Genomic DNA, 24,307 nt, shown 5'->3' on the forward strand with positions numbered 1-24,307 from the left:
AATGCAAAACTCATCCTGATGAAATATGTTTCAGTCAAAAAAAAAAGAGTTTCCATGAAAGAATAACTAGTTCTTAAAAGCAGTGCCACTTTATTTTTCTCAGAGCTTCTCCATTACTATTTTTTTTTCTGCCTGATGACACCGTAAGAGCTTTGGAAGTTCTGCCTCAATCACTCATTTCCCTGCTGCTTTTGCCTTCTTGCCCGTTTTCCTGACGCGTCTGCGAGTGGGTGCGGCTTGCCCCGGTTTCGCCGTGGTGAAAGTGATGCACTGGGAGTCAAGAAAGTTGACCAGCTTGGCGGCACCGAGGCGGATGCCTGCGGCTTTCAGACGCTCCTGTAGTTGAGACAGGACCAGAGGCTGGTACTGCAGGATCTGACTGTACAGGCTGGAGTCGGACAGGATGAAGGAGCGCACGGCCTGCAGGCGATCTTCAAGGCGAGTGGCCGCTTGGGAAGCCGATATCCCGCCATCGCTGTCTGAGTCACCGCCAGAGGAAAGACACAGTTCCGGGTTGTGCCTGCAGGATTCATGCCATGGATGGTCGGACAATTATATGCAGCGTCCAAACCTGTACTCAGATTATCACCAAAACTACCAAGTTTGAAGTTGCAGGGCTGGGGCAGAACAGAACCGGGGCTCATTCACCACGCACTCGAAAAGAATGGATGGGACTGTACCACTTTCATTGTGTGGTGGCAGCAAAATGCCAGTGCCATCCATCCATCCATTTTCAGCATCGCTTATCCTGAACAGGGTTGTAGGGTGTTGCTGGAGCCTATTCCAGCTGACTTTGGGCGGAAGGCAGACTACACCCTGAACTGGTCGACAGTCAGTCGCAAGGCACATACATACATAAACAACCAGTCACACCGTCACAGAGTGGGAACCGATCCCACACCGCCCGCACACAAGACAGGCAAATGTACCACTACTCCATCAGCGACTGAAATGCCAGTGCCTTAAAACTAAAATTCCCATAGGCACTCCTTTATTTAATCATTTTGGCTGCATGGAAAAAAGCCATTACAAATAAATGGCTCAGTCATGGGCCTCCGACAGCCAATGTCATGAACACAATCCTCTATCTGACGTGGGACTATTAGGCAGAATAAGAAATGAGGATGAAATACGGTACCTCAGGAAAAATGGACACCGTTCACAGAGGAGCACTGAGACAAACACTCTTCGACTACATTGTGGCGAGTGGATAATGAAGCAATTCAACTATTTAATTTGGGTTTTTTTCTTGGTTGTTTATGTCTAAATGGAAAAATAGTTTCGATTTTTTTTGTCCCCTTTGAAAAAGCAACTTTTAACTAAGACAACTCTTGTGGATATTATTAGATGTGTCAGCAACATGCTGCGTGTAAGCAGTACCTTTCAGATTCTTCACTTGAAGTAGCTGTAGAGGCATTGGAGTCTTGAGAGTTGGACGGCGGTTCCACGTCCTCCTCCTCTTGGGTGTTTTTCGCTGGAGAGAAGGAAGCGGCCGAATCTTTAAAATGGACTTTCTGTTCCAAGGCTACATGCCTGCCGCCAGACTTGGAGTGAACGGCCTCTGTCTGGGCTACAGGCCCGACGCAGGGCGCCTCATCTTCACTGTCCGAGTTGACAAGCTGGTGGGTGTACTGGTGGATCTCTTTCAACTTGAGGATCATCTGGCGCTTCGGTAATGCCCGGACACCAAACCTGCATAGAAGACGACAGTGAGTGGCATCCATACAGCCAAAGTATCCATCAGCTGAACATGTGCAAACTGCATTTCTTTGCCTTTACATTGAGCTGTTTGTTACTTTAAAAAAAAAGGTGCATTCTTGTGTTCTTCCCAATCCCAATCAACTGCGGGGATGGAGATTGATAGGAATGAAGAGATTTCCATTACGTTATCGATACTGCTTAGCAAACCAGTTCCTTATCGTTTCTCTTTGGGTGAAGGAATGAAAATACACAAACACTCAATTGTGACAAAAGAGGAATCGACAGAGAATTGACAGTTACGCAAACAAACGATTCCTAGGACTCAAAGTACCTCGGTAATCAGTTCTAAAAAAGAAACATTTTTGAGTTCCCTTCCCGTTGTCCAACAGATTGCGGGATTTCAAACTCCAGCCCTGAGGTACACCACACAAATACATTTATTTAGTATTTTCCCAAATGTTTGTATCCAAAAGTCCGACTAAGTTTAAACAAGGTCAACAAGCGACACAAACTGAATATGCTCTTGAGTTAATCACCATGACTAAAAACATCAGGCTCAATTTATGTACCTGTTTTTCATGTAAATTGACTAACCTGTCAAGTTTGTTTTTTAGTTCAGGCGTATCCATGTCAGAGTAGTGAGGCATTGGCGTGATGGGCACCAGAGTGCGATGCTTCTTATTGCGAGGAGGAGCTAGAAAGACACAAACAGATGCACCGTTTTAACTTTTGAGTTTATTGTTTCCACCATTAAGGTTGAGATCTTTTTTTTTTTTGGAGCAGTTTCTGCTTTTATTCAAAATTAAGTGAATTATTTGAAGTATGATCCCAAAGGATAGCACTTAAGGTTGATCATTGTTTTTATGTGCACAGATACTCTGTAGTTCCAAATAATTCACCCATCCATCCATCCATTTTCAACACCGCTTATCCTGAAGAGGGTCGCGGGGAGTTGCTGGAGCTTATCCCAGCTAACTTCGGGCAAAAGGCGGATTAGTCCCTGAACTGGTCGCCAGTCAGTCACAGGGCACATATAGAGACGTACGACCATTCACATCCACACCGTCACTGAGTGGTAACTGATCCCACACTGCCCGCACACAAGTCGGGCGAGTGTACCACTTAACCATCTGTGACAAATAATTCATTTATTTATGATTATTATTATTTTAGTCGTATATTTTGATTCTGTTTTCATGCTACAATGTTTTGTGCTGGTTAAGGGGTATTTGTCTCATACAAAATATTTCTCGGGGGTTAGATCACCTTTTGCTTCAAATGAAACAGATGTGGCTGTTTTTCGAATGTACTCACTGTGAATTAAAGGAATTTCATATTCATATACTGTATGGATACAGTACGTCATGACTTGGTTGGTTTTAATTCTCACAAAAAACAGTTAATAGAATGAAATTCTCATTAAAAAGTGCTTACGTGTCGTTTTTAGTTGGACAGAAGGGTTTAGCCTTTGAGAAAGAGGAAGTATCTCCTCTTCCTCCTCCGAGCTGTCCCACACGTTGGCGATCAGAAGGCTGTCACTTATCTCTGGTGGAATATCGGTAATGGGGCGAGGTGTTGGAGGCTTGAAGATCTGATTCTCTTTACTCGTAGATGGCTGTGAAGTCAGATTTTTAGCTTCTTGGTCGCCACTTGCACGATCTTGATAAGATGTCGGTGAGTGAGAGGTGGTGGACGAGGCTGCCGTGTCCACTGGCCGGCTGCATCCTCCACTGTCCTCTAGTCTCAGACTAAAGCCTCCCGGGTTCCCTGCGACGTCATCGCAGGCGTTGAGACCCCACGAGTCGTTGAACGCCATTGACGGCTCGTACATGGCCAGCAAGCTGTGGTCAAAACTTTTGTCGCTTGTTGCTTCTTCTATGTGGCCATCATCCAACTCTGTGACCTTTCCATCTTCACTTGCTCTTACACTCCTTGTTGGTTTAAATCCTGTGCTGTTGTGACTGTTGGCGCGAGCAGAATTTTGGCTGGAGCACTTACCGGGTCTCTCTAAACTCAGAACACTTCTGTGAGCGGTAGAAGAATGTGGTTCTGAAGGGTCAGGAAAAGGGGAGAGATGAATGCTCTCCAATTGCATCTTCTCAGGGCTTTCGTGTTCTTGAATAAGTGACTTTGGCGTGTCAGGCCCTGCGTCGGGCAGCGTGGGGTTGGGCCGGATACGGTGATGGAGGTGCAGAGGGGTGCTGCTGTAAGGGTCAACGCAGACCTGGAGAGGCGTCTCTTGCTTTGAAGACTCGTGGAGGTGAGTAGAAACGCTTGAGAAGTAGGCAAGCTGGGGCTCCGCAAACACCGGCGACTCCACCTCTGCTCTTTCCGGGTTGAGCCGAGAACCACTTCCCTCCACTGTGCCAACACGGGTTGAAATACAGGTGGGACTGTTGGAGATCTTACATGTGTTGCTAAACTCCTGTGGAAAAAGCTCTGTCTTCCGCATGCTGACTTTGGTTTGTGTAGAACTGTCCAAGCTTGTTCTTCTGGGAGTCGTGTTGACTGGTGTGGAGGGGAGGAGCCAGGAGAGCTCCGGCGAACAATCTCCTTGATTCGGTTGGTCAGGAGACTGACTTAAGTCACCGAAGCTGCACTCCAAATTTCTAGACTGCTTCTTCTCCATAGAGGACTCTGTTGGCTTTAAGTGAGTGAAGCTCTGCTTTGTGTGGGAATGTGACAAGACAGGACTCTGGGCAGTGGGATCAGCAACAGGTACCTCCATGTCCTCGCTTGAGTCTGACAAAACTATCAGTTCTGGCTCGTTTTTCTTCGGTGAATTAAAAAGCAGTGGGACACAAATACTACCGCTAACTGGGCTTTGAGGTTCGAGAGGCGTATCTTGCTTCGGAGATTCCTGTCCAACAGTAGCTATTTCCGTGACTCTCATAGGGCTGTACTCACCATCCCTGTCCGGGGACACACCAGGGTCGGGCAAGTTTGATGCAATGGGGGAAATGTCACTGCCTAAACTTGCTGACGACTGAAGCAAGGTTCTACCAGATAATTTGAACAAGAGAGTATGATGCGTTTGTGCTCTTGGTGAAGTAGATGAAGGAGGACAGATGGATGGTTGTTCTTCGTCTTTGTAGACCCCCTCAGAGTCTGAGAAGAGACGATTGTAGCTGCTGTCAAGCCTGTGGTCTGGAAGTGATTCCGATTCAGACTGAGGGATTCTGTCACTACATCTCCCTGGAGTTTCTCTTGGTTCAGTTAGTTTGCTTGTCATCTCTGTATTGTCCCCCTCACTTTCTCCTGTGCTCGGCTTCTCCTCATCCCTCTTTCTCTGTGTGGCGGCAAACTCGTAAATCTCATCCAGCTCTTCCTCATTCACCTGCTCCTCGTGGAGGTCCCTGTCACCTGATGTGCTGCCAGCAGCTTTTTCGAGACGGCTCTCGTCACCCCCTTCTCGGTCCGTATCGTCTTCGTGGCTCCACATGGAATTGAAGAGCGCTGTTAAGTTCTTTTCTGTGTCATTACTGAGATAATCCAAGTGGCTTGTGGCGGCTCCATCAGCATTCTGAGTTGAAGCTTCGTCAATATGAAGTTCACATAGCTGGCGCAGCTCCTGTAGATCAAACCTTAAGAAAGCAGAAGGTAAGTTGTACACCAAATTAAAAATAAATAAATAAAATCAAGAAAAACATTGTTCGGTTGGTACTGCTCATGATCAATAAGATCTTGAAATGTGTGGCTTCTGCTTACTGACCTGGATGCCAACTCCAGTACATGAGGACGTAATGACGCTGGAAGGGAAAAGCGAGCAGTGTAAAGATACTGCAGCAGAACCAGCACTGCCTGTCCTGGGACATCACTGATCAACACCCTTTGAGCTGCGGGAATTCCCTCCTCATGCACACCAAATCCACTTTCATGCATCTGGAAGAAAAAAAAAACATAAGATTTAGGCCACTAAAAGCTTTCAGTATCTTGATGGTCGATCAACATGGAATGGACACAAATAGTTGAGTCTCTGCAGGGCTATCCAACTATCAAGTGTGACATTTTTCTGTTTCTGTGATGGAGGTATCCTGCACTTCCGCCACACATTTACATGCAAATTATTTTCTCCATATACACACTAGTGTATGTAGTGCTGCCCCGAGTAGTGAACATTCTTTCATTGTCTTTGTCTCGCCTTGCCTCAGAGTGTGCACTGTGCCTGGCTTCCTGCTTCTACCTGAAGAAGCAGAGTCCACAGAATGTCGAAAAAAGTGTAAGCGCTTTCAAAGACAAAAAAAAATAACAAATAAAAATAACGTTTCAGCCCTCCAGCCTCTATAATACCCGAAGGAGCTGCACTCAGACGTAATGCTAGAGAAAAGCAGACTTCCCATTGGCACAGCAGTATACGGGATGAGATGAAAGCTGGCTCATTTCCATGTGACAAAAATGGAGCTGATTTAAGCAAGGAAAAAAATAAAGTGTGTAAAATGTACGATGTTTCTTAGGGGTATGTTGCTGTTTTCCAACACCAGGAAACTTTGATAAATTGTGAAAAAAATGGCGAAATTCTTTTTCATACTGTACTGCAGTTACCATTTCTGCCAGGAGGGGGCAGCGTGCATAAATCATGAAGGAATGCGCATAGAAGACTTGGCCACTGTCCACCTGGAGTTGCCAGTCACTCAGCTGAGGGTTGTTCACCATGCTGCTCAGATTTGATGCCAGGGTGGATAGCGCCACCTGCAGAGAAAACAAGGGAGTAGATGTCTCTCAGAAAGAACCCGAGCATTCATTTTGTGATTTCCAAACTTTGGCCTGGAAACTTTGAAGCATTATCTTACTGATAAATGGCTTCTGCTCTCTTCACTTGCTCCTGGCTGACATAAAGTCCTTCCTGCTTGGCTCTGGAAGTCATCTGCATTGGTGTGCGTCATTGCCGGTGGTCCACCACTCACACATATGTCATTTGTTTCGTCAAGAAAGAAGCCACTCACTTGAAGGTCTGTGGACAAGGTTGTGTTTTTATCTGTAGGCAGATCATTGATGACAATGTATGAAAATAATTAAAATTAACAGTGAGAGTCATTCACAAATAATAAAGGTGACTAGGCAGTGTACATATAATATGCATATGAAAGTGCTTTCCTATATATTTGGGAAGCATGTTTCTTTGGGAATTACATTATAAAGTAAGAAACCCCAACAAATTATCTGTGACAAATACAGCAGATTAAATTATCCAAGTATAAGAACGTGACTGACGAATCAGTTATCTAATTTATGTGTGCATTCATAATAAACTTAAAGAATTCTTGTGATTATTACAAATATGAGAAATAATAGCATCAAGATCCTGAGATATGCAGTGTTCAGGCATAATATATGGTAAGGTATAAAAGTCCATTTTACATCAAATATTTTCTCTGATTAATTAAATTAACAATCTTGCAACCCGAGTGAGAATACGTAGCTCAGGGATGGAGGGCTAAATTAGCAAATTACTATGGACTAGCACCTACATGTCAAGGAAAATACCTTGTAAGGAGCATCCAATTTTTTTTTCTTTTGAAATTGGTTTGCGTAGCACATAAATCATCAGGCCATCCATGTTCTATACCACTTGTCCCCCCATAGGGGTAACTGCGAGCTGGAGACTACCGCAGCCAATTTGGGGCAAGAGGTTGACTACACACTGGACTGGTCACTAGTAAATCCCAGGACACATACAGTCAAATTTGAACCACATTAATCAAAGTGCTCAAATACACTGTAGAGTGAAGACTTTTTGGAGGTATTTTTTTGTCCTTTACCGGGGACAGGAGCAGTATAGTCACCATGGGCCATTTCAGACAGCTCCACTAGGTCTTGCAGGGCCTGACTGTTCGCTGGGAGATCTTCCGTGGTTGGAGTGGAGGGGGTTGAGGAGCAGGCGGGCGTCTGGGAGGAGGACAAGATGGAAGCCTTGTCGTTGGTTTCGGAGGCAGAGGAGAGAGTCTATAGGCAGAAGTTAAGAACTGATGAGAATTGGAGAAGTGTTCAATAAATCATGGCCATTTTACTTCATTCAACTAATGAATACTGTATAACATACATAATGTCTAATGAAAAGAATGAAAAGTGTATATTGCGTTTATACACCCTGTCACCAGGCAGTCAAATTTGTTTTCTAAAATCTAAATGGAGTCACAAGTAACCCGGTATTACAAATATACATCCATCCATCCATTTTCTGATCCGCTTATCCTCACAAAAATCGCGGGGCATGCTGGAGCCTATCCCAGCTGTCTTCGGGCAGTAGGCAGGGGACACCCTGAAACTGGTTGCCAGTCAACCGCAGGGCAGACATAGATGAACAACCATTCGTGCTCACACTCACACCTAGGGACAATTTAGAGTGTCCTATTAACCTGCTGCGCATGTTTTTGGAATGTGGGAGGAAACAGGAGTACCTGGAGAAAACCCATGCGGGCACGGGGAGAACATGCAAACTCCACACAGGAAGGCCGGAGTCGGAATCGAACCCTGCACCTCTGCATTGTGAGGCGGACGCGCTAAACAGTTGACCACCGGGCCACCCATATCACAAATATCAAAATCAAATATCATTTATTACTTGATAATCAGGGTGATAAAGACTTGTATAGTGCGCGCGCACACACGCACACACACACACACACACACACACACACACACACACAAATGACCCTTTAGGGCCAGTGGCATTTCCGACAAAAATTACAGAAAATATGAGGAGGGAGTCAATCTTAATAACATGCCACACTACAAATCACTGTGCGAATGGCTAAAGGAGCTTTCACTAATCCCAACATCTCCTATACAGCCGTTATCTTACTTTTGCTGATTCCCACGGTGTGATGAAGTCTTTGAGCTCCGGGACGAAGAAGTCGAAAACACTGGTGGTATGTCCATTCAGCAATGCACTCTTTTGCCACAGCGGGGCAGCGTCGCTCAAGGCAGACAAGGTGCTGGGACAGCGGGTTGGGGTAGGCGGAGAAGGAGCTCGACTACGTAGGAGGAGGGAAGAAACTCGTTCCTGCAGCCTCATCAGGGCCGCATCGGCATCCTGGATGAGCAGGATTGGAGGAGGACGAGGAACTGTGCCCTTTTTCCTCTTACCACGCCCATTACCTGCAACATGAGGAATTGGCAGACTATATTTCTCAAGCTCATTCAATGCACAGGTTCAAAATACTACCTTCCTTCTCCCATTAAATCATTTGACCTCTATAGTCACAGTCACACTTATGTTTTCAAAAAATACTGATGTAATGGTTCATCCTGAGCCACTTAACACTAAAGTCAAAAGGTCAAAAAAGCTGCAGTCAATTTGTTGAATGTAGATTGGGCAATAAAGTTGTCCGCCCGGTGGGATGGTATTATTCGTGTCTGTGTCTGCTGCACCACATGCACAGGTCTGCACGGTAAGGAGTACCTAACCAGTTTGCAGTTTGGTGACAAAGTGCAGCCTTCATGAGGGAAAACAGCATCCATTCTGCCTTGTTAGGCTCATGTGTGCATTGCAGTGTGCAGTCTATTCAGGGCTCTAGACACAGGTACCCGTACCTCTCCCCTAGTCATCATGGTAGCAAAATCCAAACCATTAGAGCAGAAGTATGAGGTGTGGAATTAAGGCTGGCTTACTTGCAACGGGGTCGCCCTTTCGGCTCAAAGTGTAAAATGTGATATAATTCATGATCCTTGGAGTATTTGGACAAAGTATGCCAGACATGCCAACTGTGTAAAATGGCATTAATTAAAAGTAACATGCAAATACTAGACAAAAATATGGAGCCTGTACCACAAAGTCAAAAAGCTCTCGAGATAACATCTCAGAGTAAAAGTCCTGCATTATGCTCAATTGTCTCAACTTGGTATTGAATGAACAACCGCTGTATCATAACATACCCAATAACCTTGCGAAACACTAAAAAAGAGGTGATGCTATACCCGCATCTGTCCTCCACTTCAAAACAGGCATCATGGAGGAATCAGAGGCCATGGATTGTGTTCTTGCCGCATGCTGCTGCTCCCTCTCCTGTTCCAACAGGGAGGATGACAGAGCCAGGGCCACCATGGTGTTTTCATCCAGGGGTTCAGCCTTTTTCCTGGGCTTCTTTCTGGCTGCTGCGCCTGCAGTTACACCTTTCCTTTTGGTGCCTCCAGTCTGTGTACTGAACATTACAAAAATATTGATTTGGAACCCAACAGATTTGGGTTCAGAATACATTTAGAAAGAACCAAAATAAATACACTGAATAAGGCAGCTTCACCCCAACCTCCGTTGCTTTCCAATTACTTCATTTGGTACCGCCTTATTGATGATATGACCAAGACAGGAAAATTCTAAACCTTCTCAGAAAAAATGTACAGCAGAGGCCATACAGCTAAGGCAATTGAAGAAGTTGTCAAAATTTGCTGCAAACAAAACTAATTGCATTTTGGGGCCTCTTTTCCTTTAGCTGTGACTGTGGCTTTAGTTAAGAGTGGCAAGGATTTAAAACAGTGTCAAATGCCAGTCAATTTTGGCCCAGAATCTCCGACAAGTGCTAGAAAGCAGAAGTTTAAGAAGAATTTCACATTTAAGCATGACATGACAATGACCTCTAGAATACAAAACAACACAAGAATGGCTTCCCCAGGATAATGGTCAGAGTCCAGCTCTAAATCCAACTGAAATATGTGGAGTGCCCAATAGAGAGCGGTGCACATTAGATTACATTTATCTGACAGACATGAGATTGTGAAAATTAAATCAGGGTGTGCCATGCTGATAGACTTCTTACTAAAAGATTGGATTCTGAAATATCCGGTGCCTCAACAAAGTATTTGTCAGCTGGTATGCAGTTTGATTTAATTTAGTCTTTTTTTTTCTTTACCAATAGCGACTCTTTTGGTTCAATTGAGGTGTGTGGATGATTGTCTCTGAATGTGGATTGTATTACATAATTTAACAATTAGTATAAGCTTTTGATCTAAAACAGGGGTCAACAAGTCTCAAGAATCTTGAGAAGTAAGTATGCATGCTTGACTGATGTGAAGTGTGGCTGCTGCAGACATACATTGCATCGGTCACGTCACTTTGCGTCTCTTCTGCCTGCCTCTGGAGCGCCTGCAGCAGGTCGGCAGGAGTGACACCCATGGCTGCCGAGCAACGCTTCAAGTGGACGGAGCGACTCTTGTGCGACTTGAATTTCTTGCCACAAATTGGACAGTCAGGGACACTTGGAGGAGGAGGAGGAGGAGGAGGAGGAGGAGGAGGAGGAGGAGGAGCCATTTGATGCTCACTGTCATCCAAACACCTACCAGCAGTACACATTTTTGTATTAAAAAAAAAGCATCCTGATAAAACATTAAATAAGGAGCATATCGTCACTGTCCTGTGAAAAACATACATTTCTATTTTTGTCATTTTTAAAAATTATTGTCTCTGGGATGTCAGAAACCCCATTAACGTAAAATTTACAATAAAGAAAAAATAAAACAGGTTCATGGTTTTTATTTATTTATTTTATTGGAGAGAAAATCAGAGCTGTCACTGCTTGTCACAGTTCCAACGAAGGCTGAAGGGGCAGCCAAAAGTGTCAACTCAGGAAGAGATTTTCTCTTCACGAAAAGACCATTGTCAGAATAAAGGTAATCTTAAACCTATTTTCACGAATAAGAAGATAAGACAAACATCATAGCAATAAAGAAATTATAAGTCCACCCAACAAAATGTCCTTACTTTTTGTGCTGTGTTTATTGTTATTAGGCTGTGCGCACTGCTCTACCATATTTCATGAAGACTATCCTAAATATCCAAGTAAGGGGCAAATGCTTAATTGTTGCTTTGTCAAAAGACTGACCTGTTGATGTGCTGCGTGCGTTGCTCGGGTGTCATGTGAGATAAGTCTCTTTGACAGATGTGACAGAAGAACAGACCCTCAGCCGCCAAGTCCATTGTGTGGACCTCTGCCACCTCATGGTCAAGTTGGTGCTGCAGCTGCATGGCCAGAACCTCATCACCGTCGTGAGTCCTCAGATGCTGCTCTGAAGTGGACGAATGTAGTATTTCTAGGGACAGACCAGTGTGCATTTCATTGTGCATTAATTGTATTGGTTTATTGATGACAGCTGTACTAACTAGGGCTGCAAGATATTGGGAAAAACAACAACAATATGGGTGTTCAAAATTATATACTAGATTTAACCTGTAACTGAAGAAATTATATTTTTGTTGTTAATTCAATTGACTATAGGTTGAAACCATTGTATTCTGTTTTTATTTACACTCTACATCACATGCCAAAATAATTGGTATTGGGATTTGTATGTTATACACTACTAAGTCACAGAGAGAGTCTATTTGTTCTGGGCAGAACCAGAGCTTCAGTGTTCTTGATCAGCTGCAGATGTTTGATGCTCTTTTGTGTGAGTCTAATCAGAGTTTAAGTCAAAACTGACAGTGGAGGATAGGGTACCCTGCCATGATCCACATCGTGCACCATCTTTGGCAGATTGGCTCTCTTGAACAGTTGCATCCTGCTGAGCAATTTGTCTTTTGTCCCCGAGCCCGGTTCTGTTGTTTGTGTTGAGGTTAACACAGTATCTCCTGAATCATGCACAACCTTGCCCGTGTTTCCCATGACCTGTTGTGCTTCGCTCTGGACACGCCGAGACCCAGAGCTCTCCTCGTTTCCTCTCTGGTCTCCATCGCTGGTCTGACAAGATATCTGCTGGTCGGCTCGCCTATGTTTTGGCTCGAATCCTTTCTTGCGAGAACGTTTCAGCAGCTTTGAGCAGAGGTCAACAAAGTCCTGGTCCGAATCGTTCATGACTATGGTCCTTTTTTTGAACGGTCACCTTGAAAAAATCACGCAGGCATGTACTCTGCGTCGGCAAATACCCATAATGGATAGCCAACACGTCAGTACCTTGCAGTCTGATTCAAGAATCCGCGGGTACTGTTGTGGAAGACAATAAATATATATGACATACATATATAGATTCCAAACTTCTATCTGTCTAAATGATAGAACCAATACTGGTGGAATATTGTCGATAACTAGTCGTGTAAATGAATTGCCTTCTCATCTGACTCTGAGCATCAACGCTGCATCTCATACTTACTAAGTACATTTATGAATCGTTGACAACGACATAAAATACCCGAGATTTGTTTTCATTTCACACTAAACCGTTTTTCTAATACTTCTGGTCACGTGACCGGAAACGACATGTTTTACTTCCGGGCCACCCTGGTCACGTGACCTGTTGCTGTTCAGCCCACGAATGTGTTTGATCTTTACATTTGTGTGAAGACAGAATAAATATAGTAAATGTTAAATGTTTTTGTCATTTTGTGACTTTCAAGAACTAATTCGATTTGACGCTGCCTTAACTGGTCCAAGCAGCTCTAAAATACAGCACCCCCATACCGTGTCCGACTTGGCAAAATCAATAGCGTACTGACGAGTGATAATAATGAAAAAACAGCATCATTGTTGATTATTACCGAGTTAAAATCGTCAATAGTCAGTGTGTCTACCCCATAAATTAAATAAGATTTGATGTCGTATGGTGTTCGGCTGATGTAAAAAGTATACTGTACTTTACTTTCCACAGCCACTAATAATGAAATGACGAGTCCCCTCCTGTCCTTCGTCCCTGGCCGCAAACCGCCTTTTAGTGAGGTGGTTGTAAAGGAAAAAAAAAAAAAAATCAATGAGGAACACGAGAAATGTTAAATGCAGCTATTACGTTCCATCTCATTTCTACCACGAAAGTTGAGCTGAAAGAAATTAACACCATATTGTAGCGAATAGCATTGGTTAAGCTTTGGAGCGCTCTTAGTAAATACAGTGGAAGCCCTCCCTGAATATGCGCAGAAATGCATATTCACGGATTCCAATCCCACAACACAAATCTATTTTCTTTATTTCTGTATCCGACCCGGTCTCTATGCGCCGCGAATAGCGGGAGTCCACTGTAGTAGCACTGTAGTAGTTGTCGGAGTGAAAGAAGGCAGACATTGCTCTTTGTTTCTCTCTGAATGTGGCTGTGATGTTTTTGTAGATGACAGTCCAAGCAAGATGTCAGTGGGTACAGTGACTGGACTTGAGCTGTGGCCGATATCAGCTCTTGAATGAATGTACATTCTATTCACGCTCAGGAGAATAAAGCAATTTAAGAGGATCAAGCGACAAACATCCTTGAACCACGTGAGGTCGTCACAACAGCGGCTCCTCTTGTTGCCTGTTGTCTGTTTAAGAGGAAGGAAATTTCATCTGTGCTGTGCACATTTGACAATAAAGTTGTACTTGATACAACAGGGATAGCAGTGATTTTTTGTGATTTAGTCAACAGTTCTGTAGTTCATCTGTTGCAGTTTATTTAACAATATGGTATAGAAGTAAGAAACGAGCCTTTTACCATTTTGTACAGTGTTTTCGTTCTCTCTTATATTTATAGTATTTTGCTTAATACGTGGATTTACAATAGGAGAAAAAGCAAACTCTTCCCACCCATTCAAGTTTTTGCGTAAGAGGAATGAGCCTTGATGACTCCAAGAGAATCTTGGTGGTGTTTCCATTCTTCACACACACTTTAGTGTATAATTTAAAGGGTAGATGATCATTGCACCTCAACTTAGGTCACTGGTCTCTTTCTCCCACTAGCTTTACAGTTTACAACATTTGGATGGAAAAACAAAACTTTTTTTTTTTATGTCAAAGTAATTTTTTTTCACCTGGAAAACAAGTTTCCAACTTCCAGGCATATGAGATGGAGGCTGTAAATTTTGCGCATTTGTAAAACCAGTAGGATCTGTCATTCTTTTAGTGGGCATGAGGTTTGCGTTGGTGTCTTCATGTGCACCTGTATATATGTCTGTGTAAACAACCTGCCACAGTCCATTTCCTATTTTAATACAACTGAGTGCTCTTCATACACACAGAAGAGATAGGTCTCAGTCCCTCAGCAAATTATCTTGGAGCAATGTTACAACGCATGACCACAAATGCCAGGAACGACAGCTTGAGAACATAACAAAAACCTGGCCCAGCGCCTAAACTTAAACACAAAAGGTTGGCCCCCCCCCATGGTACAAAAGATATGAATAATATAATGCAATTGTACATTTTCTTAAAAAAAAAAAAAAAGGAGGATGGTATGAAATCACACCAAGAACCAACCAAAAATAAATTGAGTATTGAACACATTTGGTCTCACCCAAAAAATATATTCTTTGTGACTTAAATTGCATTTTAAGAAGCGAATTGCAAACCCCGTAACATTTTCAGGAAGAAAAAAAACCCCTTTAACTAAGGAATATTTAATTCCCACGGGGTGTTTGGACTTTTATTTTTTTTTCCTCTACCAAATTCTCTTTTTTGTTTTTACAAGTTTTTTTTTTTTTAATACAGGTACAAAAATGATCTCAATAGTACAAAGAACAAAGCCCTCTTAGATAAAGAGTCTGAGGGAAGTTAGGAAGAATTAAGGAGGGGTCCCAAGTACTGAGACGCTGTAGTTCTTCATTTCTGATCAGAAATGCTACAATCCCTCCACAAATTTCTCGAGAGTGTCTCCTGTAGCATCTCCTACCATGCTCAAGTCACTATTTAGTACCCCCCTGTTAGGAGGGTTAAGCTGGGGTAGCATGGCGCTTTGTTCTGGTGTCCCCAAGTGTCCCTGTTCCATGGACCCTGAAAGGGGGCCCCCAAGTCCATGGTGGGGGGAACTGGAGTGGGGGGGAGGCGGGTGCTGCGGTGAGGGCTGGGGCTGGTTTTGAATCTGTGGGGAGGGACTGGAATGTGGTGGTGGTGGCTGCGAGGTTGGACATGGGGACTGAACGGGCGCAGGGGAGCGGACTTGGTTGCTGAGACTGTTAGCTAGTGTGGGCTGGCCGGCAAGCAAGTGGGTTTGGGGGCTCATGGGGCTGGGCTGGCCGGGAGAAGTCATCTGCTGCTTGAGGACGGCCTGCTGCTGAGGAAGATGCTGCTGCTGCTGCTGCTGTTGTTGTTGCTGCTGCTGCTGTTGCTGAAGCATTCGTTGATGCAGCATTTTCTGGGCAGGATCCATTCCCATGCCCGTCTGTGCCATCTGAGCCATGGGTGGTAGCTGGCCCATTGGCCCTCCCGCTGCTCCTGCGCCTGCTTGCATGGCTTGCATCTGCTGCTGTTGCATGCGGAGCTGCGAGTACGTAGCTGCCGTACCCTGGGTCTGGGCAGGGAACTGGCCGGGGTGTCCCTGAGGCATCACTCTCTGTTGTTGCTGCTGCTGCTGCTGCTGTTGTTGTTGACTTAAGAGTTGCCGGCGATAGAGCTCTTGAATTTGCGGATTGGTGTTATGTGCTGCATTCATCAGCTGCCCTTGAGCCCCCATTGCTGCCAAACCCTGAGCAGGAGGCTGCTGAGGCTGCTGAGATGGCATCCCTGGCCTCTGCACAGTACCTCCTGGCATGGCCATGGTCTGCATTGTGGGCAACCCAGGCTGCTGACTCGCCTGCTGCTGTGGTTGGTTGGCGTGGTACTTGGCTGTTCGCTGTTTGATGAAAGCAGCCATTAGCTGAGGGTTTGATTTGAGGATGTTGAGGACTTGCTGTTGCTGCTGGGGTGAGCTGGGAGACTTGAGGGTACGGAGAAGATCCTGAAGGGCATTGGGGGCTATTGCACCAGGTCTCTGCGGTGCCTGTGACCTTGCACCAGGCTGCTGTGGAATGAGCATCCTCTGACCCGGAGGTTGCTGCCCCGGAGGCATCATGGCTCGCTGCATGGTCATGGCCTGTGGGGGGTTCTGGCCTGGGACAAGGCCTTGTTGTTGCGTTTGTGCAGCCTGCATGGGCCCTGCGGGTCCAGGCCATTGACCCGGGGCCATGTTTGGTTGCATGACCTGTGGTCCCCGAGGCCCTGGTACCATCTGCATGGGGGCTTGCATTGGTCCCGTCATACGCTGCTGTGGCTGCTGGGGGTTCATGGGCAAGCCGTTCATGTTGACCAGATAGTTTTGCTGGTTCTGCTGGGCCTGTGCCATCAACTCAATGTGGCGTGCCATCTTGACAGCAGCGAGTGGAGGCTGCTGCTGCATTTGTTGTGGCTGAGGTGGCTGTGGAACAGGGGACGGTTGCTGATGCAGAGGGGAGCCTTGGGGCCCTGGCTTACCTTGGGGCACAGCTGCTTGAGGGTGTCCATTGCGAGGTGCAGTGGGGAACGAGGGAGACATGACACCTGCAGAGTTGGGGGTCTGAGGCTGGCTGGACAGCGACTGTTGTGGGGTCTGAGGTGTGCTGGGCTGAGTATGGGAAGTGGGAGTTGTTGGAGCAGCTGATGCCGGCGGGGACGGTAGCGGCATGGTTCTGCCTTGCATGGTCGCCATTCTTCTCCTCATCAAGTGAGCCTGCTGGAGCCTATGTTGCAGCTGCTGCTGGCGAAGCTTGTGCTTGATATTCAGGCAGAACGGCACCGGACACTTATTCTCCTGACAGTTCTTTGCATGATAACAGCATAAAGCAATAAGCTGCTTGCACACAGGACAGCCACCGTTTGTTTTACGCTTGCAACACTTGGTGTGCTGCACCACTCTCTTCATCTTCTGGCAGGACGGTAGGGAGCAGTTGGCGTTGCGGCACTGACAAGCGTGGACGAGAGACTGGATGCAGCGCTGGATGCTCAAACGCCGACTTTCCTGTGGGCTCTTTGAGGCCTCGCCACTCTGGCTGTTGTTGTCATCATCCAAGCCGAGACCCCATTTCACCATCTGGTGCTCATGACCCTTTGCGTTATAACAATTAATGCAAAGGTCGAAGTCCTGTGAAATGAAAGACAGGAACAAGATAAATAACATGAGTCTACCCCAAGCATTATAAACGCTAAGCTTTTTTATTTAACTACAAGTGACATCCACTTTTCATTAAAACAACGACAAGGAAAAGAAAATCTGAATGAAAAAGAGGCATGTTTCACAAGGTTAACAGACCTCGCACACTGTGCAGTGCCACCGTGTCTCGACGTGATGCTTGCACTCATTGCAAGTGTACACAAAGCGGTCCTGTCCCTGGTTGTGCAGTTCAACGAGCATACACATCGTGCTCCACTTGCACCTCCTGAGAGAGCTGAACTCCCAATGTTTGTCCCTGGCCAAAGTCAGGAAGGCATCACGGCCATCCATCAGGTCACAGGAGAGCAAGGGGTCAGGGTCGATAATGGGAGGCAAAGTGTTGACCATGGGGCCGGAGTGGAGGTGTATTACAAAGAATACCTACAGCAGTCAAAGAAACAATTTTCATGTTAAAATGCATAATCTCACACACGCACGCACGCACGCACGCACACACACACGCACGCACGCACACACACACACATTCTTATTCACCAGGAGATGGAGAATTTGCAAATATAGAATCAAGCAGGTCAGGTCTGGTCTTGGTCAAAAGCAGTTTTGTACGTTAGTGATCCATGAGTCTCACCTCTTTGTGCTTCTCCATGGTGGCATAAAGCTTCTGGGACAAATCGTTCGCTACATTCGGCATTCCAGGCTTCTTCTTGTTAGCTCGACTCACGCTGCTTTTGTTTTTATTTGTCTTCTTGTTGTTTTTCTTCTTAGCATTTTTGCTGTCACTTGGGGTACCCTGAGAGGAATATACAGTAAGAGCATTAACATCTGTTACCTCAAGATAGCATATCATTACCAGATGCAATTATTACCTTAAGTATGTTGTCATAATAGTCAACAAGAGAGGACTTGGGATATTTATAAATAGGGATGCACCGAAATGAAAATTCTTGTCGGAAACCAAAAAAAGTTTGAACAGTATTGTGATTAATATAACTATTGTGGAATTTGTTAATCCACTGGTTTATTTTACTGGTATGTGTCGCCACCTCCTACGGTCAACTGAAATAGACATCAAAGTGCACATAGACTCGTCTTGTGAACATCACGTGACCAAACCCAGGAAACAGGTGAGCCGTAACGTTTGTTTGCAAGGTGAGCCCGTCGGCACGTTGGCATCAATTTCAGTCGACAGCAGGTGGCACTGCTGCATAAAATGTCAGTCACCGTGAATGGCTGAACAGATGGATCAGTCTTTCCATTCGTTTTCCCATGGGCTATTTTAAATCGAGGAAAGTCTTATAGCTCCTTGATAGTCAAGTATGAAAATGTACATGTACCAGCTGGATCATAAATGACACATGACTCAAAATTAAATAGGTTTTCCTCTGTCACTCCATGTTTACTTTAGTTTTATCAAGGATAAGCCCCTACATTTATTTATTTTGTGCATGCAACACTTTTTTTTTCTTTTCTACCCCCCCCCCGACCCATTTTGCTGCTGTAGACTGCAAATTTCCCCAGTGTGGGACAAATAAAGATTATCTTATCTTATCTTACATGCTGAACCACATTTACTTCTGTAAACACTGCGCCACATGACGTCATGTTTTGTGCATATGCCTCACTTGTAGAACAAAACAATACAAGTTTACGACTGTTGCCATACCTCTGGAGTTTCAGAGGCAGCCGTGTTCTCCTCCTTCTTTCTCTCCTCCTCTTCCTGCTCAAGCTCCTTGATACTTTCTTCCAGAACATTGGGCCAGAAGTCTCCTTCAAAGTATGGCAACTCCTTGGCGCTGGTTAGACGATCCTCAGTTGCCTGTTTGAAAATATCCTGAATGGAGGACAAAAAGCATGAGCAGAGTCCGATGTATTCAAAGGAAAAAAAGCAAATGTTTGAAGTAGTGTGAAGCATTATATATTCGCAAGGTATACGAACCACGCCATGCCGCAAATAGTCTGAAAACTAAGCTAAAGTAATTGAGGCCCCTGTGGAAACAATTATGTACATAGAAGTCACTACACCCCACTACTTATTTAGAATTGCCAATAATATCTTAAACTGACAATACCGCAAGTTATGACCCCGAAACAGTGTAATACTTTAAACTCGTCTTTACAAGAATACCCTTCAAAATAAATGGCTGACAGATGATTTGATTTGGGGGAAAAAAATACACCTCAGGGTGCATATACATGCACATGTGGTGAAGCGTCTCAAGTTACACCAACAAAACTCAAAACAAACTCAACTTTGCCCCTCCCCAACATACAAAACTTGACTCTCTGTCACTTCAACATCCTTCCTTGGACCAATTAACAGACTGCTTTGGCACCAGCTTCGGGCAGCAGAGTCTAGCCGCTTCCCTTTTGAGAGAACACAGGTGCTAATCCATGCTTTTATCTCTCGTCGCATTGATTATGGTAATGCTCTGCTTTCTGGTATTCCTCAACCAACTGTTAGTAACTTACAATTTCCACAGAATTCAGCAGCTAACTAGGACCAGAAAGACAGCACCCGTTTTGGAGGCCCTGCATTGGCTCGCCCTGGGTTTTAGGATTAATTAAGAGTCTTTTATTAATTTGTAAAACACTTCCCGGTCTGGGCCACCCTTATGTAGAAATTCTTCTTTACCACATCAACCTTTGCAGGCCCTTCGGTCCTCCAGTACTGGCCTTTTAGAAATACACAGAGTGTATTCTAAGACCCACTGGGAGGCGTCATTCCAGGTCTGCATGCAGCCCTCGACGGTGGAATAGCGTGTCGGAGAACATCAGGGCCGCAGAGAGCATTGAAGTTTTTAAAAGGAGGCTGAAGACCCACCATTTTAGTCTGGCATTTAACTGATTATGACTCCTTTGTTTGATGCCTAACATTCTTCTTTTGTGACTACTTAACTCATTGTTTTAGGTTATCTGAGCTTAACTCGGTAGTACATACAGTATAATTTTCATATGTTGTTAACCCTTCAGTTATTTTACTGTGTTATTGGTGGCTGTAGTCGTCATGATGCTTTACCTTGTAGTCGTGCAAGATTCTTTCTCCGAAGGCCTTGTCCAGCATCTTCCGATACCAGTCCTGAAGCCTCTTAGGTTTGGGGATCTTCTGCTCGGGGGGATGACAGTGGAAGATGTAGTCATCCCCTTCACTTGGTGGACACGCCCAAATGTGGCCTTGAGCATAGCTTCACACAAGCACACACCGAAAGGTTAGACCTAAGAACTGCTTGTGAAGTCAACAAAATATATGCAATATATGTATGTGTAACAATTACCCGAGTTTCTTGGCATATTCTAGATAGCCGATAAGGATCTCGTGGTACACAGCTGTTCTTAAAACTCGAGGTTTGAAGAAGTGAATACTGTCAAGGTATGATATGTAGACTCGTCTGTGAAGATAGGGAATTGGGAGATTTAAATCATTTAACCCACCCAAAGCAGTCCCCCTGCCACTGCAGACGGACGGGTATGCTGAATAATTACATGCACGGACCTAGTGTTGGGGATTGGGCATTCAGAGCCATACTCCTGAACATGCATGCCAAAGAAGCACACATCGACGCCGTCAATCTCTTCAAAGGCGAAAAGTGCTTTGGTTCTGTAAGGAAAGGTCTCCGGCATCTCACCTGTATCCACAAACCTAAAATTGTCAAGGGAAAACAATTATTTGATTAAGTGCGATGAAAGTAAAAGTGGGAAATATGTATCCTGTTGAGTATGTTTATCTTATTTTCAAATATGTATTGTGTGTAATAATGGACCAAACCCACCCACCAATACCTTTAAAGCATAATTAAATTTAAAATTTTGATGATTTGTGTTGGCATAAAGTTGCCCTTAGGTTAAAACACTGCAATATAATAATGTTTTTAATTTGATGTATACATTTTAGCAAGCAATAATTAATTTAAAGCAGTTATGTGGCAATTATTGCATTTATGAAAGGTTTTAAAAAAGAATAAAAGGAAAACACGTAAACATGCATGCCTGTTATTCTGCTACTCCCAAAATTGCAAGCCAACTTCTTATTGACAGTAAAACATTTTGAGAATATAGTAACTCGAGTCCCTGTCTATTTTTACTTCATATAAAACTTTGATACTCCAATTAAGACAGCAATTCATCAGCATGTATTATTTTTCAGTTTTTGGGGTAAAGAGGTTCTATTAATAACATCATGGGTGCTAATAATTGTGGCACACATGATTTGATGTGAAGTAATTATTTCCTATTGTGGGATTTTTGCCCCATATTGAATAAATGCACTTGACAGTCATGCTCTCACCTTGCTTTCATGCCTTGTTTAACCTCCACCGTTTTGTCAGAGCTTGCAACCACCCGCACAAACACCTCTCCAGCTTCCGGGTGGTTCTGTCTCTTTAAGAATTTATTCACACGATCCTCTATATACATTCCCAATCGTGTTGACTGTAGCCCTACAGTATAATGCACAAGGAAAATATTTTGGGATTTTGAATGGAAAATTGTGAAAATTTCCACAATTCATTGAAAGGATTGTGCACACAACTCACTCACACAAACAAAAATATGATACTGATGAAAGTGGTTCACATCATGCTGCAATAAGAAACAATGCATCATGACAGGTGATTGTGATAAAAATGGTACCAACTTTTTGCTGAGAACTTGTTGTCCTTCCGTGTTTTTCCACTCTTCTTCAAGCAGTTGTCACAGATGAATCTGTCAATCGTGAGGGTGAGATACAATACTCATGCATTGAAGAAGAAGAAACGTTTAGAATGATGTCAATTTTGGAAAGGTTTGAGTTCTCACCCAGATGGCCAAATAACCTCATAGTGCAAGACACAGATCTGGTGCATCTTCCGTCCACAATCTTTACATTCAACAAACCTAAAGAGAAGCAAACATACGGCAGATGTATCATGAGATCAACATCCTGACAGCATGGCTTGCAAATGTTGATAACTGCTAAGGTAACGACTATAACAAACATCACTCATTAGATATGTGTACTTGCAAGAAAACAATTATCAGCTTGCTCATAAGACCTTTGAAACAATAAGCCTCTTATTGTTTCATTGGGCAGGAAGATGTTTTGAGCATCCCGTCATAGTACTGTATATTGCTACAGAGTTGAGGTAATTAAGTTAAAGAAAAAGAAAGTAGCAATATAAGCATAAAAAGGTGTTCCCCAAAAAAAGGTGTTTAGGTGTGTGTCGACTTACGGCTCAGGTTCCAGTACATCATTCTTCTTCTTTTCAAACTGGTCTTTTGATATCATCCTGACGGGGAATATACAGAAAATGGGAAAGAAGAACAGAGGTGAGGAAATAAAGAATATACATAAATTGTCTCAGTGACAGTGAAACAATGCTCTTCATCCATCATTCTTGTCTCGTAGACGCAGGCTGCCCTAAAAACTTTCACCGAGTACTATTAAAGTTCAAGTTAGTATCATAACTACAGGCATTAATGCCTGAGAAAAAAAAATCTATTCTATGACCACGTCAATATCAAGGACATAATTCCAACACCACGAGTAATACATTGCTCTGTGAGTTACATGAGCTTTCATAATGTATCTGAGTGGGCCATCACCTGTACATTTGTTATTAGTGTGTTTACTTACGTCTGTGGCTGTGCAGGATCATCTCCTAATGTCACACTCTCTCCCTGAATCTCATTGAAGCACTTCTCACAAAAATGGTACCTGGATGAGTGAACATTTCACATTGTTTAAATTGTAACTGAAATGTTAGCGCCGCGAATTCCTAAACTAACACAACATAATTTAAGACTAAGTCCATAATTACTTATGGGCAGGTAAAATTGTGTGATGTGAGAAAAGGGTTTCTGGAAAGCTGCTCTCTGATCAAGTTGTAGTCACAGTCGAAAATGTCAATGTCATTACTGGGTTGATACTGCAGGGGGTGCAGTAGAACATGATTCAAATAACCAGACTGAATGAGCTGGATAAATTAAAGGGAATGCAATTTTTTTTTTTTGCAATTATTTGCCACTGAATGTACAGCATTCTGCGAGTTGTTCCCAGTTGTGTTATGTGGACTGCTTACAAATGCATCGAGCATTTTGGGATGCTCTGATCACTCTGGTTGTCTTGTTTGAAAAATGACGGCGTCACAGACGGCAGGGGTTTTTGAGGTGTGATTAAAATGATTGTATTTTTTGTTTGTCACACCACAGAAATGGTCTGATGAGTACCTGTTCTGGTAACTGTAGTATGTGCCTCCAGTGGGGATGGTGCAGAGCTGTTTCCCATAACAACAGAGGGTTTGGGGTGAAAACTCAAACTGCAAAAAAACGGGAAAAAAAAGGACGGTCAAAACTTCTCAAAAGGAAAACCCAAGTCTGATTTAATGCAACTAACATATGTTAATCTTTGACATCCAAATGTGTCTCATTTATAGTATGTGTCAGAATAATATATCGCTTTCTTTCTACTCCATACCTTCCTCCCACAGCAGTAGCCCAGGCTTTGCATGACGGGGTCAATCTCGGCCTCGAAAACCTCGGCCAGCTTGGAGCAACACTTGTACACACGTGATGTCTTGCGGTTGTATAACCACGCGTTGTTGAACATCAGCCAGACATCATCAACGTATTGCCATGGATCCTGGTACTGGCCTGTATCCAGCTTGCGTTTTATTGTAGATAGATCTATTGGGTTCTTAACTATGTCAAAGTAGTCCTACGGAGTGAAAAGGACAAGTCTTTGGTCACAGTGATACTTTTACTGACATCAGAGATGAAAGTGGACTTTTCTGAAAATTCCGGAATAAATAAATAAAGGTGTGTGTGTGTATATATATATATATATATA

At 43.9% G+C, this 24,307-nt stretch overlaps 2 protein-coding genes across 5 annotated transcripts in view; both read right to left on the reverse strand.

Annotated features, from left to right (window-relative positions):
• Positions 1 to 119: 119 nt before the first annotated feature.
• Positions 120 to 12,889, reverse strand: slx4 (SLX4 structure-specific endonuclease subunit homolog (S. cerevisiae)). Of its 2 annotated transcripts, none has more exons than XM_019889427.1 (13): positions 12,110 to 12,889; positions 11,517 to 11,724; positions 10,731 to 10,970; positions 9,619 to 9,842; positions 8,504 to 8,799; positions 7,485 to 7,644; positions 6,492 to 6,676; positions 6,244 to 6,390; positions 5,414 to 5,583; positions 3,136 to 5,285; positions 2,296 to 2,395; positions 1,381 to 1,692; positions 120 to 520 (listed from the first exon to the last, which is right to left on the reverse strand). In XM_019889427.1, exons 1-13 carry the CDS (start codon positions 12,483 to 12,485, stop codon positions 175 to 177), a joined length of 4,914 nt encoding a protein of 1,637 aa, XP_019744986.1. In that variant the 5' UTR covers positions 12,486 to 12,889; the 3' UTR covers positions 120 to 174. The 2 variants fall into 2 exon arrangements, with proteins under 2 accessions (XP_019744986.1, XP_019744985.1); XM_019889426.1 differs by having other exon boundaries at positions 7,461 to 7,644.
• A 1,135-nt stretch (positions 12,890 to 14,024) lies between these two features.
• The window catches only part of crebbpa (CREB binding lysine acetyltransferase a), a 43,425-nt gene continuing 33,142 nt past the window's right edge, over positions 14,025 to 24,307 (reverse strand). For all 3 annotated transcript variants that reach the window (XM_019889201.1, XM_019889200.1, XM_019889199.1), the window contains 14 exons: positions 23,936 to 24,175; positions 23,689 to 23,777; positions 23,096 to 23,176; positions 22,692 to 22,748; positions 22,279 to 22,356; positions 22,118 to 22,185; positions 21,770 to 21,920; positions 20,978 to 21,124; positions 20,760 to 20,873; positions 20,504 to 20,669; positions 19,151 to 19,318; positions 18,116 to 18,277; positions 17,626 to 17,907; positions 14,025 to 17,457 (listed from right to left, as the gene is read on the reverse strand). In XM_019889201.1, coding sequence (XP_019744760.1) covers positions 15,205 to 17,457; positions 17,626 to 17,907; positions 18,116 to 18,277; positions 19,151 to 19,318; positions 20,504 to 20,669; positions 20,760 to 20,873; positions 20,978 to 21,124; positions 21,770 to 21,920; positions 22,118 to 22,185; positions 22,279 to 22,356; positions 22,692 to 22,748; positions 23,096 to 23,176; positions 23,689 to 23,777; positions 23,936 to 24,175 — 4,056 coding nt within the window. In that variant the 3' untranslated portion in view covers positions 14,025 to 15,204. The remainder of the gene's footprint in view (positions 17,458 to 17,625; positions 17,908 to 18,115; positions 18,278 to 19,150; positions 19,319 to 20,503; positions 20,670 to 20,759; positions 20,874 to 20,977; positions 21,125 to 21,769; positions 21,921 to 22,117; positions 22,186 to 22,278; positions 22,357 to 22,691; positions 22,749 to 23,095; positions 23,177 to 23,688; positions 23,778 to 23,935; positions 24,176 to 24,307) is intronic.

Source organism: Hippocampus comes, unplaced genomic scaffold, assembly GCF_001891065.2.
Source record: "Hippocampus comes isolate QL1 unplaced genomic scaffold, H_comes_QL1_v1.1 scaffold86, whole genome shotgun sequence".
Lineage (NCBI taxonomy): Eukaryota > Metazoa > Chordata > Actinopteri > Syngnathiformes > Syngnathidae > Hippocampus > Hippocampus comes.

Excerpts from the sequence above, each read along its gene's own strand:
- slx4 (XM_019889426.1), bottom strand. The coding sequence starts at position 12,485 with ATGAACGATTCGGACCAGGACTTTGTTGACCTCTGCTCAAAGCTGCTG. Across the intron at positions 6,677-7,460 it reads CTATACTGCTCCTGTCCCCG|ATAAAAACACAACCTTGTCC; the intron begins GTAAAGGACAAA and ends ATCTGCCTACAG. Across the intron at positions 1,693-2,295 it reads CTAAAAAACAAACTTGACAG|GTTTGGTGTCCGGGCATTAC; the intron begins GTTAGTCAATTT and ends TCTTCTATGCAG.